The 22739-nt window shown below is 34.4% G+C and overlaps 1 protein-coding gene across 4 annotated transcripts in view; it reads right to left on the bottom strand.

The window, feature by feature from the left end:
* Positions 1-22739, bottom strand: part of XRN1 (5'-3' exoribonuclease 1) — a 112708-nt gene that overhangs the window by 52483 nt on the left and 37486 nt on the right. For all 4 annotated transcript variants that reach the window (XM_010858157.1, XM_010858159.1, XM_010858158.1 and 1 more), the window contains exons 16-25: positions 20399-20568; positions 19275-19395; positions 19079-19177; positions 15044-15147; positions 12356-12487; positions 9400-9562; positions 8593-8706; positions 5889-5987; positions 3116-3231; positions 2477-2623 (exon numbers count right to left, since the gene is read on the bottom strand). In XM_010858157.1, the coding sequence (XP_010856459.1) occupies positions 2477-2623; positions 3116-3231; positions 5889-5987; positions 8593-8706; positions 9400-9562; positions 12356-12487; positions 15044-15147; positions 19079-19177; positions 19275-19395; positions 20399-20568 (1265 nt within the window). The remainder of the gene's footprint in view (positions 1-2476; positions 2624-3115; positions 3232-5888; positions 5988-8592; positions 8707-9399; positions 9563-12355; positions 12488-15043; positions 15148-19078; positions 19178-19274; positions 19396-20398; positions 20569-22739) is intronic.

The raw sequence follows: 22739 nt of genomic DNA, 5'->3' as shown, positions 1-22739 counted from the left end.
TCCTTCCAAGGAGTAAGCGTCTTTTAATTTCATGGCTGCAATCACCATCTGCAGTGATTTTGGAGCCAAAAAAAATAAGGCCAATCACTGTTTCCACTGTTTCCCCATCTATTTCCCATGAAGTGGTGGGACCGGATGCCATGATCTTCATTTTCTGAATGTTGAGCTTTAAGCCAACTTTTTCACTCTCCTCTTTCACTTTCATCAAGAGGCTCTTTAGTTCCTCTTCACTTTCTGCCATAAGGGTGGTGTCATCTGCATATCTGAGGTGATTGATATTTCTCCCAGCAATCTTGATTCCAGCTTGTGTTTCTTCCAGCCCAGCGTTTCTCATGATGTACTCTGCATATAAGTTAACTAAGCAGGGTGACAATATACAGCCTTGACGCACTCTTTTTCCTATTTGGAACCAGTCTGTTGTTCCATGTCCAGTTCTAGCTATTGCTTCCTGTCATTAGGATAAGCCCTAATCCAATATGACCAGTGTCCTTATAAAAGGACGAAGAGGTAGACACAAACAGAGGAAAGATGATATGCATCAAAGGAAACCATAAACAAAACAAAAAGATAACTCAAAGAATGGGAGAAAATATTTGCAAACAAAGTGACTGACAAAGGATTAATCTCTAAAATACACAAAAAGGTCACATAGCTCTATGTTAGAAAAACAAACTCAATAAAAAAATGGGCAGATCTATGAGAAATATATACATTTCTCCAAAGAAGAAACACAGATGGCCAAAAGGTACATGAAAATATGTTCAATAGTGCTAGAGAAAGTGTGCAGAAAGGGGAACCCTCCTACACTGATGGTGGGAATATAAATTGATACAACCACTATGGTGAATAGTATGGAGGTTCCATGAAAGACTAAAAATAGAATTACTATCTGATCCAGCAATCTCACTCCTGGGCCAGTATCTTGAGAAAAACATAATCCAAAAAGATAAATGCACCCCAATGTTCACCACAGCACTATTATTTACAATAGCCAAGACATGGAAGCAACGGAAATGTCCATCAGCAGAAGAATGGTTAAAGAAGATGTATACGTATATTCAATGGAATATTACTCAGCCATAAAAAGGTATGAAATAATGCCATTTACAGCAACATGAATGGACCTAGATTATCATACTAAGTGAAATAATACAGAGAAAGACAAATATGATATCACTCATATGTGGAATCTAATTAAAAAAAAGAGACAAATGAACTTATGTATTTGTACAGTATACAAATGTACAAAACAGAAACAGACTTTCACAAACAAACTTATGATTACCAAAGGGGAAACGGGGGGACAGGGATAAATCAGGAGCTTGGGATGAACACACATACACTACCATATATAAGATAGATAACCAACAAGGACAGAGGAGACTGGCGGGCTACAGTTCATAGGGTCGCATAGAGTTGGATACAACTCAAGTGATTCAGCACGCATACATAACCAACAAGGACATATTATAAAGCACAAGGAACACTATTCAATATTCTGTGATAACCTGTAAGGGAAAAGAATGTAAAAAAGAATGAATATATATATGTTTTAATATAACTGAATCCCTTTTTGTATATCTGAAAGACAATGCTTTAAATCAACTATACTCCAATAAAATTAAAAGAAAAAGATGATATTAAGACACATAGGGAGAAAAACCATGTGAAGATGGAGGACTGGGGTAATACAGCTATAGGCTAAGGAACAAAACTTATGAGGCTACAAGAAGCTAGGAGGGAGGCATGGACAGTTCCTTCCCTAGCACCTCCAGGGGACGTATGGCCCTATCAACACCTTGATTTTGGACTCTGGTCTCCAGAATTGTGAGACAATAAATTCCTGTCATTTTAAGCCATGCAGTTTGTGTACTTTGGCAAAGCAGCCCTAGAAAACTAATGATTCTCAAATATGAGAGAGTTAGAAACCAGTGAAGCAATGGAGAGAACATTCAATCATTTAATAGAAATAAGAGATATTTCCTGTAAATCTTTGACACTGAGTAAACTCAGTAAATCCTGGTACTCAGATTTCTCACTTTTATAATGAGGAGTTGAGACCTGTTGATTTTTCAGACTATTTCAGTAATAAAAATCAATAATTCTAGGATAATAGTCGACTGTCCAGCTGGAGTTTTAAGAAAATTCACTATGCCAAGGGTCGTTGTATTTATACATACCAATTTTATTACTACTGACACAGACATTTAGACTAGAGAAAAATTTATGCCAGTAAGTTTAAGAAATTTTTAATTAAAGGGAGGGCCAGTCTCATTATCCTTTTTCACTGTGAATAATTTAAGTACAGTATTTTCCCACTCTGTTTTAGTTAATGTCTATAACACTCCATGACCTTAAGTTAATTTATATGTATCATGTTTTACTAAAGGAAACACTTTCCTTATCAGGAAGGCAAAATCCTTATCACATTCCTACATTTTTGGATGTCTAGTAGGATCCTGCCATAGGAACTTACCTCTCCAAGTACTCTGCAAGAAGTTGTTCTGCTGCAGATGAATACATCCATTCGTTTCCAATTTTCTTAGTATATCCAGGTACCTCCTCATTTTTTTTGTTGAATTTGAGATTCAAACCCACATTTGCTTTATGGTCTCCATGAGGGCTGAATTTAAACCACACACACACATACACACAGAAGTTTTAAAATTTTGTTCAAAGAATACAAAGCTTTGCTTTCAATTTTTAGAAAAGTTTTCTATGTTTTAGTTATCATGGTTATTTCCAAAGTAGTAGAAGTAGAAAAACTAGAGGAAAGGCTTCAAAACCCAAGTTAACAAAGCATATAAACAGATTATATAATTAGAGAGGAGAATGAAACAAGAAAATTCAGGGAAATATATTATGAGATTCACACACACCTTCTGATACCTTTTTTCAAGGTTCAATTTGTTAGCTGCTAAAAATAAGAACTGTCTTTCCAACCACCTACAGCATGTGCCATTTAGATGAAAGACCACCATCAGAGGGTTTATACGTAATTTTTAAGGAAAATTCAAAGCAATAAGAGAAAATAATTACTGAAATATTGACCATTTTATTTTTATCATTTATTTTTTTCTGCCACTTTAAGTAAATTTCTCTAACATAAACTTACTTTCTCCTAGATCCTCTTCCAATAAAAATACTTCCTGTAAACCTTGAAACAAGGTATCCACTCACTCCAAGGCGACTGGCCAACACATATCCTGGGTTGTACTTTATAGAATATTTCTTTAAATATAAAAACAAAAAAGTCAATTATGGAAACACAAAGCATTAAAGCAGTATATCTTTACCTTTAAAATCTGGAGACAATCAAGACATCACTAACATTTTGGATTGTGGCAATGAAAAGATTTTTAAAAAAGTAAGTGACCTATTTTCCCACCCCACCTCACCCCCAACTTTTTTTAAAGAGGATTTATAGGTAGAATTTTTCTACTCTTTTCTATCCTTAAAGGACAGGATTCCCAAGGATGAATGAAAGGGGGAGGAAATAACACAGTCTGTGAAACTGTCTCAAGACAAAAACTCTACTGTAAGTACTAAATGGCAAGTTCTATAGATGAGAACTAGTTTTAAAAAATTACTTTTCATATTCTAAAAAGGACCTGGTAGAGTACCTGGGACAAAATGAGGTCTTGATAATTACAACATTGAATTAAAACATGAGTATGTCATCAAAATAGTTGCTACTGAGCAAAACTGAGTGCCCTTCATACGTGGATATATGTAATATTTATTTCTCCTAATTGTTAATTATCATACGAAAATAACATGTAGAGGCTCATAATAGCATCGTTAATATAATTCAGTCAATGAAATTTTATGTATTTAGGGGAAGAAACTATGAAGATAGTCAAATTAAAAAAAAGTATCAGATCATTTAATTTTTAACCCCAGGAAGCAAATTACTCACACATTCAGTACCAACAAGGGTAAGCTATCATATACTACTAATATCATGTGTACAATAATACACACATACTTATTTTATATAGATTTCATATACTATATTCTTATAAATGAATATATAAATACAATAAATGCTATATTTATTAATAAATTATATAATTATTTTATATTCTTATTTCATGGGAATATAAGGATAGTTTATCAAAAGTAAAGCAAAATTTCCAGAGATTTGTAAGGAATTATTTTCCACCATTATTTTTTTTAATGATCATATCTATAATGATCCCTAAATGAACAAATTCTTTAGGCACTTGAGACATAGAGTCACTTTTTTTCTTAAAGTCACTCAGTTGTGTCTGCCTCTTTGTGACCCCATGGACTATACAATCCTTGGAATTCTCTAGGCCAGAATACTGGAGTGAGTAACCCTTCTGTTCTCCAGGGGATCGTCACAACCCAGAGATTGAACCCAGGTCTCCTGCATGGTAGGTGGATTCTTAACCAGCTGAGCCACCAGGGAAGTCCAAGAATACTGGAGTGGGTAGCCTATCCCTTCTCCAGCAGATCTTCCCGACCCAGGAATCGAACGAGGGTCTCCTGCATTGCAGGCAGATTCTTTACCAACTGAGCTACTAGGGAAGCCCCATAATGTCACTATCACAATACATTAATATGCTAGTAAAGAATGCAACACAATTTTTCCATCAAAATCATTATCAGATTTAGAAATAATACAAACAAATCAAGTAATGCTTTCCAGAATAGAAAGGAAGAATTAAGGCAGTAGTTCTCTATCACAGATAGTACTGCTTTTTGAATAAGCATTTGAAAACAATAAATGACACAGCCTACAAGTACTTAGTGTCCAGGGACCAAGGATGCCAACTGTCCTGCCATATACAGGGCAGTCCTCTTTAACACACAGTTGACCCACTCAGAAAATAATTAGTACTCCTTTTGAAAAATACTGGGTTATAGTATGGTTAAAATTAATTAAATCACCACAAATATCCTAGTATATGTAAAATAAGAAGTAGAGAAAGAAGGTTTGAGTGAAAGTTAAAGCAAGAAAATATACTGGAGAGGGCATTCCTAGCAACACTGTCCCCTTAGAACTGGGCAGGCTGTTTCAGATCTAGAAAAAGCCAAGGATGAAGCAACACAAGTTCTTCTACCTCCACTGACTCCCAAACAAAGCTCCAGCTTCTTCATTTAAAGGTTCACTTTCCTGATTTCCTGACTTCTGCATTATTTCTCCAAAAGAGACCCTGTGGCAAGATTTTAGGGCCTTCTCTGCTCTCCATAAAGGTTCCTCACGTGTATGTTAATAACTAATGCCTTAAATCATTTCACAGGAAATAAAATTTTAGATTTTACCACTAGTGAAAATAAAATATAAGTAGCAACAGCTGGCTAAATGTGAATTAATTTCAGTCAAGTTAATTATCTAATCAATCAGTATGAACAAATGATAGATATCAGGATTACCACCTTATTTTAAAAGTGAAAAATAAAAGAATGTCATGAACTTAAGTGAAGTTTCTAATTTTCTCCAGGGACTGTTCATCTTTAGCTGAATAGAGATGCATAACCTTTGCAAGAAGGTCATTTGTCACTTGTAACTGAAAGTTCAGGCTTTAATTATGAAAGGCTTTAAAAAACCTGTCTATTCCCAGAAGGTATACTAATCAATGTGCCACTTACAAGCTTGAACAAAATAACCCATAACAACTATTACAGATTATTAATAGGATTTCCCTCCCAAAGATCTGTTTTTTTCCCTCCCAAAGATCTGCATGAAGTTTTGAGCACAGATGCCATACTTATTTTTAAATAATACTAGAGGCAACTGTGAGAGAATTTAATCAGTGTTAAATAAAATATTTGCAATAACTTAAAGGAGGTACCAAAAATATCCTTCTAACATTTTAAAAGTTAATTCTAAATTAAACAATATGGACTATTATACTCACATGCTGATTTTGTATTAAAGCATCAAGATTGGGTTCACATGGAATGCTGAAAACCACACGAATTCTGCCTTCTGTAATCACATCCCCTGAATCCTGAACCTTAGAGGAAAAAAAAAAAATCACAATATATTTGAGTCTGTTTCATTACATTTTATTTACTTATTTTTCTACTTATTTGAACAGTGTTTATTATTTCTGCAATACAGTAAAACAAGGTGGATAGTGGAAATTTTCTTGGAACTTGTAAGTCAATGAGCTTATATTATAAATTTGAGTCACTGTACTTTGCTTTAACCAGTTGTTAACCAGTCTTTAAAAAAAAAAAAGAAAAAACGAACTTCAATTTGCAAGTAAGTTCAAACTACCAAAAAGTTGCAAAAATAAAAACAAGTCAAAGAACATTTACCCAGATTCACCTATTATCAGCACTTTACTAACGTCTGTGCTCTATGTGTATTTGTGTGATTCCATACTCAGTCACTAAGTTGTGTCCAACTCTTTGTGACCCCCAAGGACTATAGCCCAACCAGGCTCCTTTGTCCATGGGATTTCCAAGGCCAGAATACTGGAGTGGTTTGCCATTTCCTTCTCCAGGGGATCTTCCTGACCCAGGAATAGAACCCGTGTCTCCTGCTTGGCAGGAGGATTCTTTATTGCTGAGTCGTTGGGAAGCCCCATGTGTGTATTTACATACACATAATTACTTTTTGGAAATTTCTGAGGGTATATATTATATATATCATATATGGGCTTCCCTGGTGGCTCATGGTAGGGAATCTGCCTGCACTGCAGGAGACCCTTGGATCAGGAAGATCCCCTAGAGAAGGGAATGGCAAATCACTCCAGTATTCTTGCCTGGAGAATTCCATGGACAAAGGAGCCTGCAGGATACATACAGTCCAACGGGTTGCAGAGTTGGACATAACTAAGCGACTAACACTTTCACCATGTATGTATTTACATGTACATAATTATTTTTTGGAAATTTCTGAGAGTGTATTATATATATCGTATCTGTAACCACTAAACATTTGGTAAATAAAAAGAAGGATATTTTATTATATTACCATAGTATAGTTATTAAGTACATAAACTTATGACAAATACTTTAATTTATTGCCTGTATATCAATTTTGTCTGTTGACCTAAAAATGACTATATTTATAGAAAACTCTTTTCTCCCTCTACCACAGGACCAAGCAAGGATCAGATACTGCATTTTGTTGTCATATCTCTTTAGCCTCCTTTAATCTAGAATTTACCCAGAGTGCCTGTCTTTTATACACTAACCTTTCAAAGAATCTATTTCATTCCTCCCTCTCCACCCTGTGTTTTAAAAAAAAGTTCTATAATTTGGAGTTTTCTAGTGCTTTTTTGTGATTAGGTTAATGTTATATATTCTCAGCCAGAAGAGTGCACAGAAAATATGTCCTTTGTAGACTATCCTGTCTGGAGGTACAGAATATTCATCTGTCCCTCAATGATATTAATATTAATCATAAAATCAAGATGTTGCTCAACTTCTTAACTGTACAATGATAGCTTTTTGTTTTCCCTGAAATGAAATTAACAACCTATGGGGAGACATTTTCTAAGACCATGAAAATATCTTGTTCCTGGATCAAAGGCTCCCTTTAGATTTATCTTCCAATGACTGTTGCCTGATCCAACCTGAATCACAATGCGTGTTAAACGGTGGTTTTCTAACTCCCTCACTCCCTCCACAATTACCCTTTAAATAATACTAGAAGCAAAAACTCTTCCCCTCCCCATTCATTTATCTATTTCTTATCACTATGGAATCATGCATTCCTAATGATTTATAATTAACATGTACTTGATTAGTTTAGTACTTAAACAGTCCCACATTTGGCCAGTCGGAGGCTCTTCAACCTGGTTCCTGTGTTTATGTGATATGCTCTCATCACTCTTGTGAATACTTCCTTGCTTTCCCACAAAACTAGAGGTTCTAGGCTCATCTTGAACTTATTCTGCCCCAGCCCTGTATTCAGGCTTTTCTTTGAGAAGCCTCATTCCTTTTATTGGGATATGGTGTTAGAGATCAAGATCAACATGTTACATGGTACCACGGTGTCTTTGCTTCCAATTCTTAAAGCAAAGAGAGCCAGAAAATATATCTATGTATTGAGACATATACATTTATGCATCTACAAATATACACACAAAGATATATACACACACGTGCCTATATACATACCTATAAATCTTTAAAGGTATTTTAGTAATTATGAGTCCACATTACTACCTCCAATTTTAATCTTTCCTCACAAGTTCTTCTTGCATTCTCCTGTTCTATACATGCATGTACCTCTTCTCATGTGAGAGGTGGAATTCCCCAAAACATCAACACATATATAAATTCATCATAATTTACATCTAAAATACATAATAATACATCTAAAATCATTTCAGAACCGCCTCATGCATGCTACCACAGTAAATAAACCTACAAAACACAAGATCAGAATCTGAATTCTTTTTCTATCACCTCCTGATCTCAATGTGCTCAACACTAAAAATATATAGCCAAATACTGTGCTTATAAATTAGATGAATAAATTTTTTCTTACTTTTCCCCTTCAGTATTACATTTTTACTTTACACCTAAATGAAGAGAAGTTAAATAATTGTATTAACTTGAAACCAGGAAGAATTTTAATTAGTAATAATAACAGAAACTAACCTCTCCAGTGCATCCATAGTAGGGTGTTCCCAGCATAAAGACCATACTTCTAGGAGGAAACAAGTCATCCAATGTTTTTATACTGGAGAAACGGGAGTCAAAAGCTCGGATGTCCTATGTAGAATGAAATATAAAAGTGAGTCATCATGGTCAATTTCTATAGATTGTATATCAAGATTTTTTTCCTATGGGATTATGACTATGTAGTCTACAAATGTCAAATGTAAAGATTTTCTACATAACAATACTAGAAATGAAATTTTATCTCCTTATATGCCAGACACTCTTCTAGGTACTTCACACATTTATTAGCTCATTTCATCCTCAAGACAACCCTCTGTAGCAAAGGCCATTACTAGACCCACTTTATAGATGAGGAAACTAAAGCATGGAAAGAGGCGGTCTTGTCTTAGGTTATAGCTAAGAAAGAAACTCAGTCGGTGCTCTTACTCACTATGCTACACTATCTCCCCAAAATTACATTATCGCTACACGCTTTAAAAAAACTTGGTCCCCTCACAACATCTAAGATCACAAACACAATAGCAATAAATTTACTACTTTATTTAAAGCAAGATTTTTTAAGGATAAAAATACAAAATAAATACAAAAGACAAGTTTCCTAGACATACCCAGAATGAGTGTCTGAGCATGTTATACTCCTTTTAAAGACCATAGTATCTTGCAAATTACATTAAATAACAATATCAATTATATGTTGCTGCATATTAATATGATTTAATCTTTTCTTCATACAGTGTACAACAGTGTACATTAAGATAGGACGGAGACCTGATGGAGACTTACTTTGACAATGGTTTGATAAACAAATGGAAGAACTTGTTTTGACCACTGTTTCTCTAGACGGACTTCTCCATTTTGATTTATTTGATATTTACGACCTGTGAGTAACTGACCATATACAACTGCAGATGTTTCGTTTATTATTATTCCTTTTCTTCTCAGGTAGCTCAAAGAAAAAATAAAAAAGAAACAAAGTCGTGTACGAGTGTATATAATGATAATCAACATCAAACCACCAACTCATAATCAAATCCATAAATAATTTTTAAATAAATATGCTAGTAGTTCTGAGTACCTAATAAGACTTTTTACACTATTCTGTGGCTACCCTTCCCAAAGTCTGTAAGATTAAATAAGAATTTAGAGAGTTATAAGAAACTCCTATGTTTCATACCCACTAGGCTGGCTATAACAAAAAGCAGCAAAAACAAGAATGGTGGAAAGGATATGGAGAAACTGAAACACTTGTACACTGCTGATGGGAGTGTAAAATGGTGCACCCACTGTGGAAAACAGTTTTTACAGTTCCTCAGAAAGTTAAACACAGAAGTGCTAAACAGCCCAGCAATTTCACTTTTAGGTTTATAACCAAAGAACTGGAAACATGTCATCAAATAAATATTTATAGACCAATGCTCATAGCAGTGCTATTCACAATAGCAAAAAGGTGGAAAGAAACCATATGTCCACCAACAGATGAACGCATAAACAAAAGGTGACACATACGTACAATGAAATATTTGCCCATAAAAAGAAGTAAGTACTGATATACTACCATGTGTATGAACCCCCTAAACATGCTATGTGAAATCAGCCAGATAGAAAAGGTCACATATTATGTGATTCCATTTGTATGAAATATCCAGAACAGGTGAATCTAAAAACACAGAAAATAGAGACTGACTGACAGGCATTCAGTGGGCCTTTTCAATCTAAACCAGGGGTTGGCAAGCTATGGTCATGGGCCAAATTCAGACTGCTTCCTGCTGTTTTAAGTAAATTTTGTTCAAACAGCCATTCATTTATTTAACGTCAATGGCTGCTTTTGTGATACAACAACAGAGTTGAGTAGTTGTAACAAAAACCATAAAATCCACAAAACCTAAAGTATTTACTCTCCAGCCTTTACAGAAAGTTTGCTGATCCTTTCTCACCTTGATTTTTTAGCTCACTGATTCAGTCTTCAGTATGCCCATATTAATACTTAGAACATCTAGTGAACTAATTATAAAAATCACAATTTTAATTTTTGTATACAGGCTTATACTTAAATATATGTATTATATATATACCTAAGTATATTATATAATATGTATATATTATAGTTACCTACATAGTATGTAGTTTAATAACATTACTATATATATTTTTTATAGCAAAATTTAAATTATGGTGAAAAAGCCAGATGTGTTCCCTATCCTTATGGAGCATACTATCCATGAAAAGAATCATTAATCATACTCATAAATCTATTAATTCTATTTATGTGCTATAAAATAAAATTCAGAATAATGTGAGCCATGACAAGGGTATCTAACTTACACTGCTGCTGCTGCTAAGTCACGTCAGTCATGTCCGACTCTGTGCGACCCCATAGACAGCAGCCCACCAGGATCCTCCGTCCCTGGGATTCTCCAGGCAAGAACACTGGAGTGGGTTGCCAACTGCTACTGCTGCTGCTAAGTCGCTTCAGTCGTGTCCAACTCTGTGCGACCCCACAGATGGCAGCCCACCAGGCTCCCCCATCCCTGGGATTCTCTATGCAAGAACACTGGAGTGGGTTGCCATTTCCTTCTCCAATGTATGAAAGTGAAAAGGGAAAGTGAAGTCTCTCAGTCGTGTCCAACTCTTAGTGACCCCATGGATTGCGGCTGCTACTGCTAAGTCGCTTCAGTCGTGTCTGACTCTGTTCGACCCCATAGATAGAAGCCCACCAGGCTCCCCCGTCCCTGGGATTCTCCAGGCAAGAACACTGGAGTGGGTTGCCCTTTCCTTCTCCAATGCAGGAAAGTGAAGAGTGAAAGGGAAGTCATTCAGTCGTGTCCGACTCTTAGCGACCCCATGGACTGCAGCCTACCAGGCTCCTCCGTCCATGGGATTTTCCAGGCAAGAGTACTGGAGTGGGGTGCCATTGCCTTGGGAGGCAAAAAATGCTCTACTTTTCCCTCTAACAGCTATCCTTTTATGCTGGATAGCTTTTCATGGTAGTTTTAAAATTCTTCCTGTTTAATAATTTTAGAATATTACGGCCTGGTATTAGCTCCTAAATTACAGAAGAGATATCTTCTTGAGTTCTTATTTATCAATAGATGCTATTACAGTTTAAACAAGAGGACTGATGGATGTACATTTATAACAACACTTTATGTGCCACTGCCAGTTTCTATTACTCTATCTTGATTTAAGGAATTCCAGTGTTTGGATGAAAAAAGAGAGGTACTGTTAGAGTGGGATCATGGGACACAAAGCATCCTGAAAATCCAGGGTTAGCTTCTTCGTTCATTAGTTGGTATAGAACTTGCATTTCTGAATTCAGGGGCATAAGGGGTTTGGACATAGGGAGACAGAAGCGTAGGGAGGAGGGAAGGGTGAAAAACAAAGGAGAGTATTCCATCTTATTCTTATTACTTACATGTGGCCAAGAAATTCATGACCTTATGGTTAGTAAAATGAATGCTGAAATTCAGGCAACTTATTAACTGTGTATTCCTAGGGTAAGTGATTATGTCTTTCCTTCCTTCCTTTCTTTTTCAGTACGTAGTGAAGTATTTTACTGACAAACTGGACAAGGTTCTAACTGCTTTTAATTAGGTTTTATTTTAAATTAGAACTCATTACTTTTTTAATATATAAAATGAAGATGTGACCACAGTGTTAAGTGAAAAATCAGTTAAAAAATAAGTACATTAGACCAGCACATTCTAGTTCAATGACATTAAATACTGTTTATAATACTCACTATTCTGAAATTCCTTGTACTTCTTTTGTCCAATTACATTGTTCTTTGTCTCCAAGATGGACCACTTTAGATGGTGGTGCAGTTCTTCCCAAATAAAGCTTCTGTGTTCCTGGAGGTTCTTCCAAGTAAAACCTTGAAAATTAAAATAAAAATTAAATTACCCCCAAATTTGTGGTTTAACATAGAGTTCCAGTAGTGTGAGTCTTCAGAGTGAAAAAATTTCTACACGGTATAATAGAAAAAAAACAAAAAAAAACCTTTTTTAAAACTGTAAAAGGAATTTCAGAACAAGGACTTGTAAAATATTTTAATCAAAATTTAAAAACAAATAGTATTCTGTCTCTTTAAGAAATTAAAATAAATACATAATAAAATACAAATTTTTAAAGAATTAATAATCTCAAATTCAATACAGTATTTTTGCTGAAAAAAAGTTTAACTTGATCCTAATCAAGCCACCATACCTAACTCCCAGTTTACAGGAAATATGTGGGATGGAGGACCAATTTAAATGACACTAATAGGAAACAACTACATAAATTCAGAATTCTACAAAATAACTGACCTGAACTCTAAGAAAAAAAGGCAGGGAAGTAAGTTTAGCTAGGTCTTAGGACATAAAATTAATATACAGGATCAATTATATTTCTGTATACTAGCAGGGGAAACGGAACCTTAAAATATAATACCATTTATTGTGGTTGTTTAGTCGCTAAGTAATGTCCGACTCTTTTGCGACCCCATAGACTGCAGCCTGAGAGGATCCTCTGTCCATGGAACTCTTCAGGCAAGAATATTGGAATGAGTAGCCATTCCCTTCTCTAGGGTATCGTCCTGACCCAGGGATTGAACCCACATCTCCTGCACTGTAGGCGCATTCTTTATCACCGATCCATCTGGGAGGCCCAATACCATTTATAGTGGCTTCAAAAATTTTAAATACTTATGTAGGTATAAACCCACTCCAGTGTTCTTGCCTGGAGAATCCCAGGGACGGGGGAGCCTCATCGGCTGCCGTCTATGGGGTCGCACAGAGTCGGACACGACTGAAGCGACTTAGCAGCAGGTATAAATCTAACAAAATATGCACAGGTTCAGTATGCCGAAACAACAAAATAGCGATAAAAGAAATCAAAGATTAAAATTAATGGAGCAATAAAAGGAGATCCATTTGGATCAGAAAATTCAACAAAGATGTCAAATCTCCCCAAATTATGTTTAATAAAATTCCTATCAAAATCTATCAAGGATTTTTTATAGATAGTAAAAAAATTCTAAAATATATATGGAAAGGCAAAGGACCAAAAATATCTTAAATAATTTTGAAAAATAAAAAAATGGTGGAAGGAATCCTCTACCTAAGGTTAAGACTCACTACATAGCTACAGTAACAACACAATGCGGTGCTGGCATAAAAACAGACACAGAGACAAATGGAACAAAATGGGGAACCCACAATGCAGATCCATACACATATGCTCAACTTATTTTTGACAAAGATGTAGAAGCAACCTAACGGAGGAAGGAGAGTTTTTTCAACAAACAGTGCTAGAGCAAGCAATTCAATATTCATAGGTAAATATATGAAACTGGACCTCATACCTCATATAAAAATCAGTTCAAAATAGATCATGGATTTAAGTGCAAAAGGAGGAAAAACTATAAAAAAATTTCAAGATAATCTTTGGGACTTAGGGTTAGGTGAAGAGTGCTTAGACCAAAAGCATGATCCATTAAAAAAAAAAAAAACAACAACTAATAAAAAACTAAACTTCAACAAAAAGGCAGGGGAAGTGAATTCTGGTGATTAAAAAAGAATCCTCAAGATTCATATTAGGGTTGACTTCTCACCAACAAAATTAAATGACAAGACAAACTGAGATATGTTTGCAGAGATCTAAGGTTTCTAATTCTAAACATATGTGGGGGAAAAACAACACAAAAATTTTTTTGGATAAGTAATAATTCAGAAAGCATTAACATCCTTACATTTTCTCTGGAAAAAAAATTACTTTAGGAAGTTTTAAACATGAAAAAAGAATAAGACGTCAGACCAAGTTTATATGATATAAACATAAAAGATGTCAAAGAATAGATTGTCTAAATACTCACTGATAAAATGATTGTGAAATTTAATAAAGTGTTAAGAAATTATCTTTAGAATAGAAGATATATGTTATGAAACCTGGGAAGGGTATGGAAAAGGTAAAGTTACATATGCTAGTCAGTCTTGTCAGAAATAAATATATTTGCTAACAATGATAACTGGTAGAAAAGAATTAGGATATGGAAACTTTCAAGCTATTAAAAGGAAAAGAAGGCAAAAGGGTAAAAATAATATATGCGTCTAAAATATATGCATCTCAAGGGATGTACAATAAAATGTCAACAGTGGTTGAACTTGAAGCGTGTGATTAGAGAACTTTCATTTCCACTAGAAAGTGTAAATATTTTACAAATACTGTATCAGTTAAAATGTATGAATGCTGCTACTGCTGCTAAGTCGCTTCAGTCGTGTCTGACTCTGTGTGACCCTATGGACAGCAGCCCACCAGGTTCCTCTGTCCACAGGATTCTCTAGGCAAGAATGCTGGAGTGAGTTGCCATTTCCTTCTTCAAAATGTATGAATACAAGCCATCAAATAGCAAAGCATATACACACTTTAAAAATTACAAATAAAATCTTACTTAGTTTCTCCATCTGATACACCAACAACTCTAGCTTCTTCAAGATGAGGCCAATTAACAAAGACAGACTTCCCAAGCACTGATGAAGCTATATTTTCTACACTCTTAAAGTAAAAGCAGAAAAGTTCATTACTGTTTTAGGTCCAAGAGAAAATTTTACAGAGGCAAAATTAAATAATTAAAACTGGCTTGTGTTTACAACTGTGTACTTGAAATCTATAAAACCCCACCTTAGTAATTAAAATATAAAAATATTTGATCACTCAAGCTAATTATTCCCTGCTAGTAACTGCTCTTCACTACTTTATTTCAACTTAATTATTCTATCCAGTAAAATTTTGCTTTTTAAATTTCTCTTCTCTAAGTTGTGCCTTTATTGCTAACTACTCTTTTTTTTTTCTTTCTAGATTTCTGTTCCTTTAGATTTTTGTTTTTTTCCCCTTTCCTTTTTTAAAAAAATAGTTTTAAGTTGTTTTTACCTATCTGCCTTTTTTTACTCTTTATAATTTACTATGAATCTGTGGAAGTTTACCAACATAACCTTCTCCTCTGCCAATCTCTTATTAGACGGGAACTATGACCAACTTAAGTACTTTTCAACAGTATAAATATCACACTAGGAAGCTTGCCTCCTCCTCATTTCTTCAACAGCATTGGCAGTTATTACTGAAGTACAGCCCACTGATTTTAATCCTAAATGAGATTACTTGGTGAGAAAAGAGATTTCAGTAAATTCAAACAAAAGAACACTGACCTATAACGTGAGTATTATTGCTCATAATATAGCCAACATTAATAGAAATAATGTTCACCAAGAAACTCAGGTTTTTAGTTCTGCTTCTAACTAGCTGAGCCAATGTCTGCTTTTCAATCTCCTTAATTTAATTGTTTTTAATTTGTAAAATTAATGAGCTGGATTAGTTGCTTTACAAAATTCCATCCAGTAGTAAAATTCTATGATTCTATTATTCTCATGATTATCTGTTTATTTTTCTCATTAGAACTGAAAAAAGTGAAAAGAACAGCACAGATATCTAGAAAAGAGCTTTACTCATTATTGTATATCAGATGGACAGCAAAAAAAGAATCTAAGAAATGTGATTTCGTTTGTGATTGGTATGATTAAATAAGAACACTAGACTTATCTCAAGTTAGAAACCACGGGTTCAAAATTGGATTCTATTTCTTTTCAGCTACAGAGTGTTAAGCAAATCCTTTAATCCCACTGAGTCTCAGTTTTATGAGAAGCTGTAACATCTACCTCACAATATTCATTTAAGGATAAAATAATATACACAAAAACCTTTGTAAACTATAAAATGCTGTACAATCAGCTTTTTGTATCCATGGGTTCCACATGTGCAGACTCAACCAACCTCTAATGGAGAATACTTTGAGGAAAAAAAAAACTTCAGAAAGTTTCAAAAAGCAAAGCTTGAATTTGCCAAATGTTGGCAACTATTTACATAGCATACAAATTGTATTTACAATTATTTATATTGTGTTAGGTGTTATAAGCAATAAAGGGAGTATATATGTAGGTCATATGCAAACATTACAGCTTTTTTTTTGGGGGGGGGGGCGCGGCACATGGATGTAGCTGCTCCGCAGGCATGTGGGATCTTCCCGTATCAGGGACTGAACCCATTTTCTCCTGCATTGGCTAGCAGATTCTTTACCACTGAGCCACCAGGGAAGCTACAACACCATTTTATATAAGAGACTTGAGCATCCACTGGATTTTAGGATCAACCGAGTGTCCTGGAACCAATGCTCCATGGATACCAACTGATTACTGTATAAATATTCTGTTTGAAAAATATCTTAAGTAAAAATTCTTAAAAGGAAACATTACTACTATTGGTTAGACAACTTTGTAGTAGAAACTGAAGTTGAAGTATAAATTTTCATCCCCTTTTTATTATGCTTGATCATTATAAGCAAATATTTCTTTAATAATTAGAGATGACTATTTTTAGACTTTGGGAGGTAACTTTATTGTATTTATTATATGAAGACATTTCTTACTGTGAACATATAAAAGAATGACTATTCTGATAAAACAAGTTTCAATATTATTAGAACTAGGCTCCCTTATACTTTTCCTTTCTATATATCTAATTTCATTCTCCCACACTTCCCTTCATTTGGAGGAAAATTTATCCTACTTGCCCAGATTAATCCTTTCACTTAAGCCCTACAGGAAATCCCTTATTTCTTCACATCCCTTCCCTCCACGGTGACTTTAAGACCTCCGTTGTTCTTCAGCCCTACTGCTCTGCTTAAGAAGCTCTACTGTTCTGCTTTGCTTAACAAACTGCCTCTTCTTTACCTACAGCTATGTTTCCAGCCTTTTTTTCAATGAGAAACTTCTGAACTAAGGGGTTAAGATCTGCTTCCTTTACTTTCCATCTAACTAGTCGCAGACTAGTACTCAGGAACTGGACTTCTGCCTCCAACAACCTACTGGAATGGAATTCTCAAAGTCCAATAATGGTGACCAAAGGACCTAGTTTAATTCACTAGGTCTAATTCACAGACCTAGTTTTCACTGTTCTTGAACTGCATGTACCATCTGCTCGTGCTTTTGTGATACTACTTAACTTGGGAATCATTCTCTTTCTTCTCTGAGCACTCTCACTTTTACTGGCTCCTTTTCTACCCTTTATACCTGTGAACCCTTTATACCCTTTATACCCTTGAACCCTCAGAATTCCCTTTTTTCAGGGAAGTCAGCCCCAAGGCCCCAGCCATCACTTCCCTGCTCATGACCTGCATATCCCTATTGCCCTCCAAGCCTCAGCTCTACGTATTCAACTGAGTATAATCTTTCTTTCTTTTTTTTTTTTTTTTTGAGTATAATCTTTCTTGACTGAAGTTTTTAATCTGAACCACAGAACACAAAAAACAATTGGACTAGGGATTTTACTAATTCTCCTAAGGATGATACATAACTAGTACTATTCTAAATGCATAAAAACTAATTTAATTTTTATAAGCAAATGGATGACTTAGCACATTGGGGCTTAAATCTCTTGTGGAACCCTGCTAAGAAAGGCTGACAGGGCAGCTCCAGATAAATGTTCTAGAACCAACTTAAAATTCTATTACTGATCATTTATCCCCTCAAACAAGTCCCTCTCCCATTTTAACTTCTTTATTCCAATAAATTTTTCAATTGATTAGTCTGATATTTAGAGTCAGTCATATTTAATATTTTCTTTTTCTTTTCATCCCCTATTTTTGAACAAATGATGGAACTTGTGAATTTAGTCTTGTTCATCTAGATCTATTACCACTTTCACAGTTTATGTCTTTATTATCTAAGGCTTCTACAACCACAACCTCAACTTACAGGCTTTTCCATTTTCTTCCATTTCTCTTTTATGCAATTTAGTCTATTATGCTGCTACCAAATTAATTTTTATGAAAATACCAATTTCAAGATAACAGTCACAAAAAAATAAGTCCAAACTCCTTAGCCTGGTATTCAAGGTCCTCCATAATCTGGCCTCAATCTGTTTTTTCAACCTTATCTTCTACTATTTCCCAACACAAGTCCTCTGCTTCAGTCAGGTTTATCTATTCCTTCTCCTCAAATACATCACATTTACTCTAAAAAAAGAAAAAGTATTAAAAATTTCAGACATACAGAAAGGTTAAAAAGATAATATGCTAATATCACACTTACTTTTCACTGTAATTCCCAGCTCATGTTATTTTTTTCAACTGGCATACCCTTCTCCTCCTTCTTCCTCTTTGTGATAAGCTTTCTGTTAGTACCCTGCTTAAGTCTATTTCTATCTACAGACCTGTACTTAACCTAAATTCACACAGCTCATCTTTCAAAATTCCTCCAGCATTTTTTAGCTCATTATGTCACAATTATACACATCCTTTAATCTGTGTAAATGTTTCTTTACTCTATCCTTATTTCCTGTGAACTTCTGGAGTTCCTACATGTTATACTACTTTGGCAAACACACTGCAGCTAGAATGCTTTTATGTATAATATACAGTAAAGAAAATACTTACAAGTTCATCTGACTCAGCATTCACTAAGATTTCCAACATCATGTTTTCTCCACGACTGCTTTGCTGGAACACTTGAACCCCACTTTTCTTTAAAAAAAACTTTAAAAGAATTCGTAGAATTTAATTTTTAATTATTTTTCCACAATTACTTCACTTTCAATACAGTAAAAAATTTCTGAACTAAATAGCCACTGACTTTGTGTTTGATGTGTTTCAAAGTAGGAAATCCACAGAAATATAATGCCTTCTGGTCAACCTTGGTTATGTTGTTCTTGCTTATATCTATACGCCAAGCATCTAATGATATTATTTTATACCTAGAAAATAAATCAAGGTATTTGATTTAAAATTCATACATTACAAGCAATCATAGTTTTTCAGCATCCCTTCAGTATTATGCAAGAGTTACCCTTGCTTTTAAACAGGAGAATAACAATTTGTCCTTTAAGAAAAAGAAAATATAAAGCAGCAGATTCTCTGTTGTTACTAATTTAGACACAACCATGACTGTAACATACTGAGTGGAAATTTTCCCATTTATTTAAGAATACATATAATATATACATATGCATAAATATATATAATATATAAATTATACATGTATATATGATTTTTATACTAAAGGAATATATAACACATATTACAAATCTCTACATCTTCCATTTTCCAAAACCCAGAATGGAAAATAAACACTTTATAATGTCTATTTCATCTTTCCCTTTGCTTTAAGAAAAGGAAAAATTGTAATGGAGAGACATTTACTTTATCTGCAACTCAACTTCCATCTGGGTATTACTGCAGGGAAGATGAGAAAAGAGAAAAAACAAGGAAAACATTTTAATGAAGAAGAGAAAGAAGAAATGGACTGAAATGGATTTGAGGCAAGAAAAGAGAGGAGCTCTTTTATTTCCTGCTTTTCTTCTTTCCTGTTGGGTGGTTAGGGAATGTAAAAGGTAAAGTCATAGCATGTCAAATAATGCTGGGAGTAGACACTGGCAATGAAAATAAAAATTCACACATTTCTTGAGGAAGAGAAGAGATATACACTGTGGGATGCCAGGGGCAGTAAGTAGGGTGGGGAATAACTTTAATAGAAGAGAGAAACAGAGAAGCAGAATTGGACCAAAGCAGAGAACTACAGAAACAACTGAGACAGACAGAGAAAATTCCTTGGAAAGTTGGATGTAACTCATTACCAGTTGCTTACATGTCATAAATTATCTGTTAATTCTCGAAACAGATATTTAAAAGCTTTGTAAAAGTTAATTTTATTATCTTATTTTTTGCACTCTCTGTTTTTGAAGAATTACCACACATTACCTTGCACAGCATCGCTCTACGGGAGGGAACTTTTCTGGCCATGGAGAGGGGTAGGTGAACTCTGTGTCGCTGTCAAACCAGCACATTAAGCACTCACTATGTTGATTTCTTTTTCTCTCTTCTTTTTTGAGGGAGTGGTTACATGTCTCCATGGCTTCTAACAACCGCTTCTGAATATAAGATTGAAGACAGAGGTCATTAACATAAAAATTCTGGAATCCTAACACATAGAATGAATCTTTTCCCTCAAAAAACAAAATTACTATTTGTGTTCTTAAAAAGAAAAAATCTTAATAATAGAAATCTTTTCAATTTAATTATATGAAAAACTGATATGCTATTCTTGTTTCTAAGGGCCCTAGAATATTTGTCACTACAAATTCCTCTGAAAATATTACTCCAAGAACAGTCACTAAAGTGTGGATAAGAACAGCAGATAATCAAAATTTAAATATGAATTTATCACAATTCACTGCTCCTTAATCTCTCACATTGCAAATGTGCATTAATATATAAATATTCAAATTTATGATTATATTTTATATTTAATGCAATTCCAATGAAAATCACAATGGTTTAAAATATATTTTTCAAAGGAAAAATGATGTTAGTGTTCATACTGGAATAATAAAGGCTGAACTAAAAACTTATCAAGAACTTGTCTTACAAGATCCTATCTTTTTATAAAATCACCTATAAGCAAAACACTTAAGTACTGACACCACAAAAGACCCACAGAGAAGAAAAAGATAAATAGTTAAAAAACAAATTCAAATATATGTCAAACATAGTATTCCAGACACTTAAAATAATGTTTTGTCCATATGTGCTTTGTCCAAGAAAGCACATATATATTTCAATATCATACTATATATAAAATAAGTAGTAATAAGACAACAAAGTATTATAAGAAAATCTAGGAAAGTATTGATAATTACTTATCAATTATAAGTAGTGATTATTATCAATTATAAGTAGTATATCAAGTAGTGAAAAATTCTCAAGTAAGGCAGAAAAAAGCCTAGCCACTTTAAGGAAAAAGACATTTTTAATAAAAGAAAATGTATGTGATAAAAGAGGTCATGAACAAATCAACAGGCAAATGCCACACTGGGAAAAAATATTCCTAGCATACAAACAGTTGCTCAAAATAAAAAAAAGAAAATGAGGGAAAGGATATAAACAATTTATAAAAGGGAAAATGCAAAAGACAAACACATATAAAAATATATCAAGTTAGGGAGCAGGTAAAAATAACTTGAATAATAATAAAATGGCATTCTTTATCATCAGTAGACTGGACAAAATTAAACAATAACATTCAGGACTAGAAAAGCAGAGAAGTAGGTACTCTCAAGTATTGATGGTGTGAATTAGACCAGTCTTTTTGAAAAAGAATTAATTAAAACAAAAACCATACACTCCCATTAATCAAGCATTTCTGCTTTAGGGATTCTACCTTATAAAAATAAAACTACCAATACATAAGAATATATTAACAAACAAAAAGAATACATAAATGCATAAGTACTTTTATCATAGCATTGTGTACAATAGCAAAAACATGAAGAATTGTAAGAATTTGTAAAATTAGTATGGTGTGTTCCCATGTACTTTTCACCCAATGATAACATCTTACATATAGCCACAGTACATTAACAAAACTAGGAAACTGACACTGGTACACCATGACTACAGACTTACTCAGATTTCAGTGTGCTTAGTCGTTCAGTTGTGTCTGACTCTTAGGGAGCCTATGGACTGTAGCCTGCCAGGTTCCTCTGTCCATGGGGATTCTTCAGTCAAGAATACTGGAGTGGGTTGCTATGCCCTCCACCAGGGGATCTTCCCAACCCAGGGATCGAACCCAGGACACCTGCATTGCAGGTGGATTCTTTACTGTCTGAGCCACCAGGGAAGCTCCAGATTTCACTAGTTTTTATATGTAAATACCAAATAGGAAAAGCAGTATGTCAAGGCTGTATATTGTCACCCTGCTTAGTTAACTTATATGCAGAGTACATCATGAGAAACGCTGGGCTGAAAGAAGCACAAGCTGGAAATCAAGATTGCCGGGAGAAATATCAATAACCTCAGATATGTAGATGACACCACCCTTAGGGCAGAAAGTGAAGAGGAACTAAAGAACCTCTTGATGAAAGTAAAAGAGGAGAGTGAAAAAGTTGGCTTAAAGCTCAACATTCAGAAAACGAAGATCATGGCATCTGGTCCCATCACTTCATGGGAAATAGATGGGCAAACAGTGGAAACAGTGTCAGACTTTATTTTTTGGGGCTCCAAAATCACTGCAGATGGTGACTGCAGCCATGAAATTAAAAGA

Source organism: Bison bison, unplaced genomic scaffold (assembly GCF_000754665.1).
Source record: "Bison bison bison isolate TAMUID 2011002044 unplaced genomic scaffold, Bison_UMD1.0 scf7180017864384, whole genome shotgun sequence".
NCBI lineage: Eukaryota > Metazoa > Chordata > Mammalia > Artiodactyla > Bovidae > Bison > Bison bison.
The sequence above is the reverse complement of the archived record's forward strand: the minus strand, read 5'-3'. Positions and strand labels throughout refer to the sequence as shown.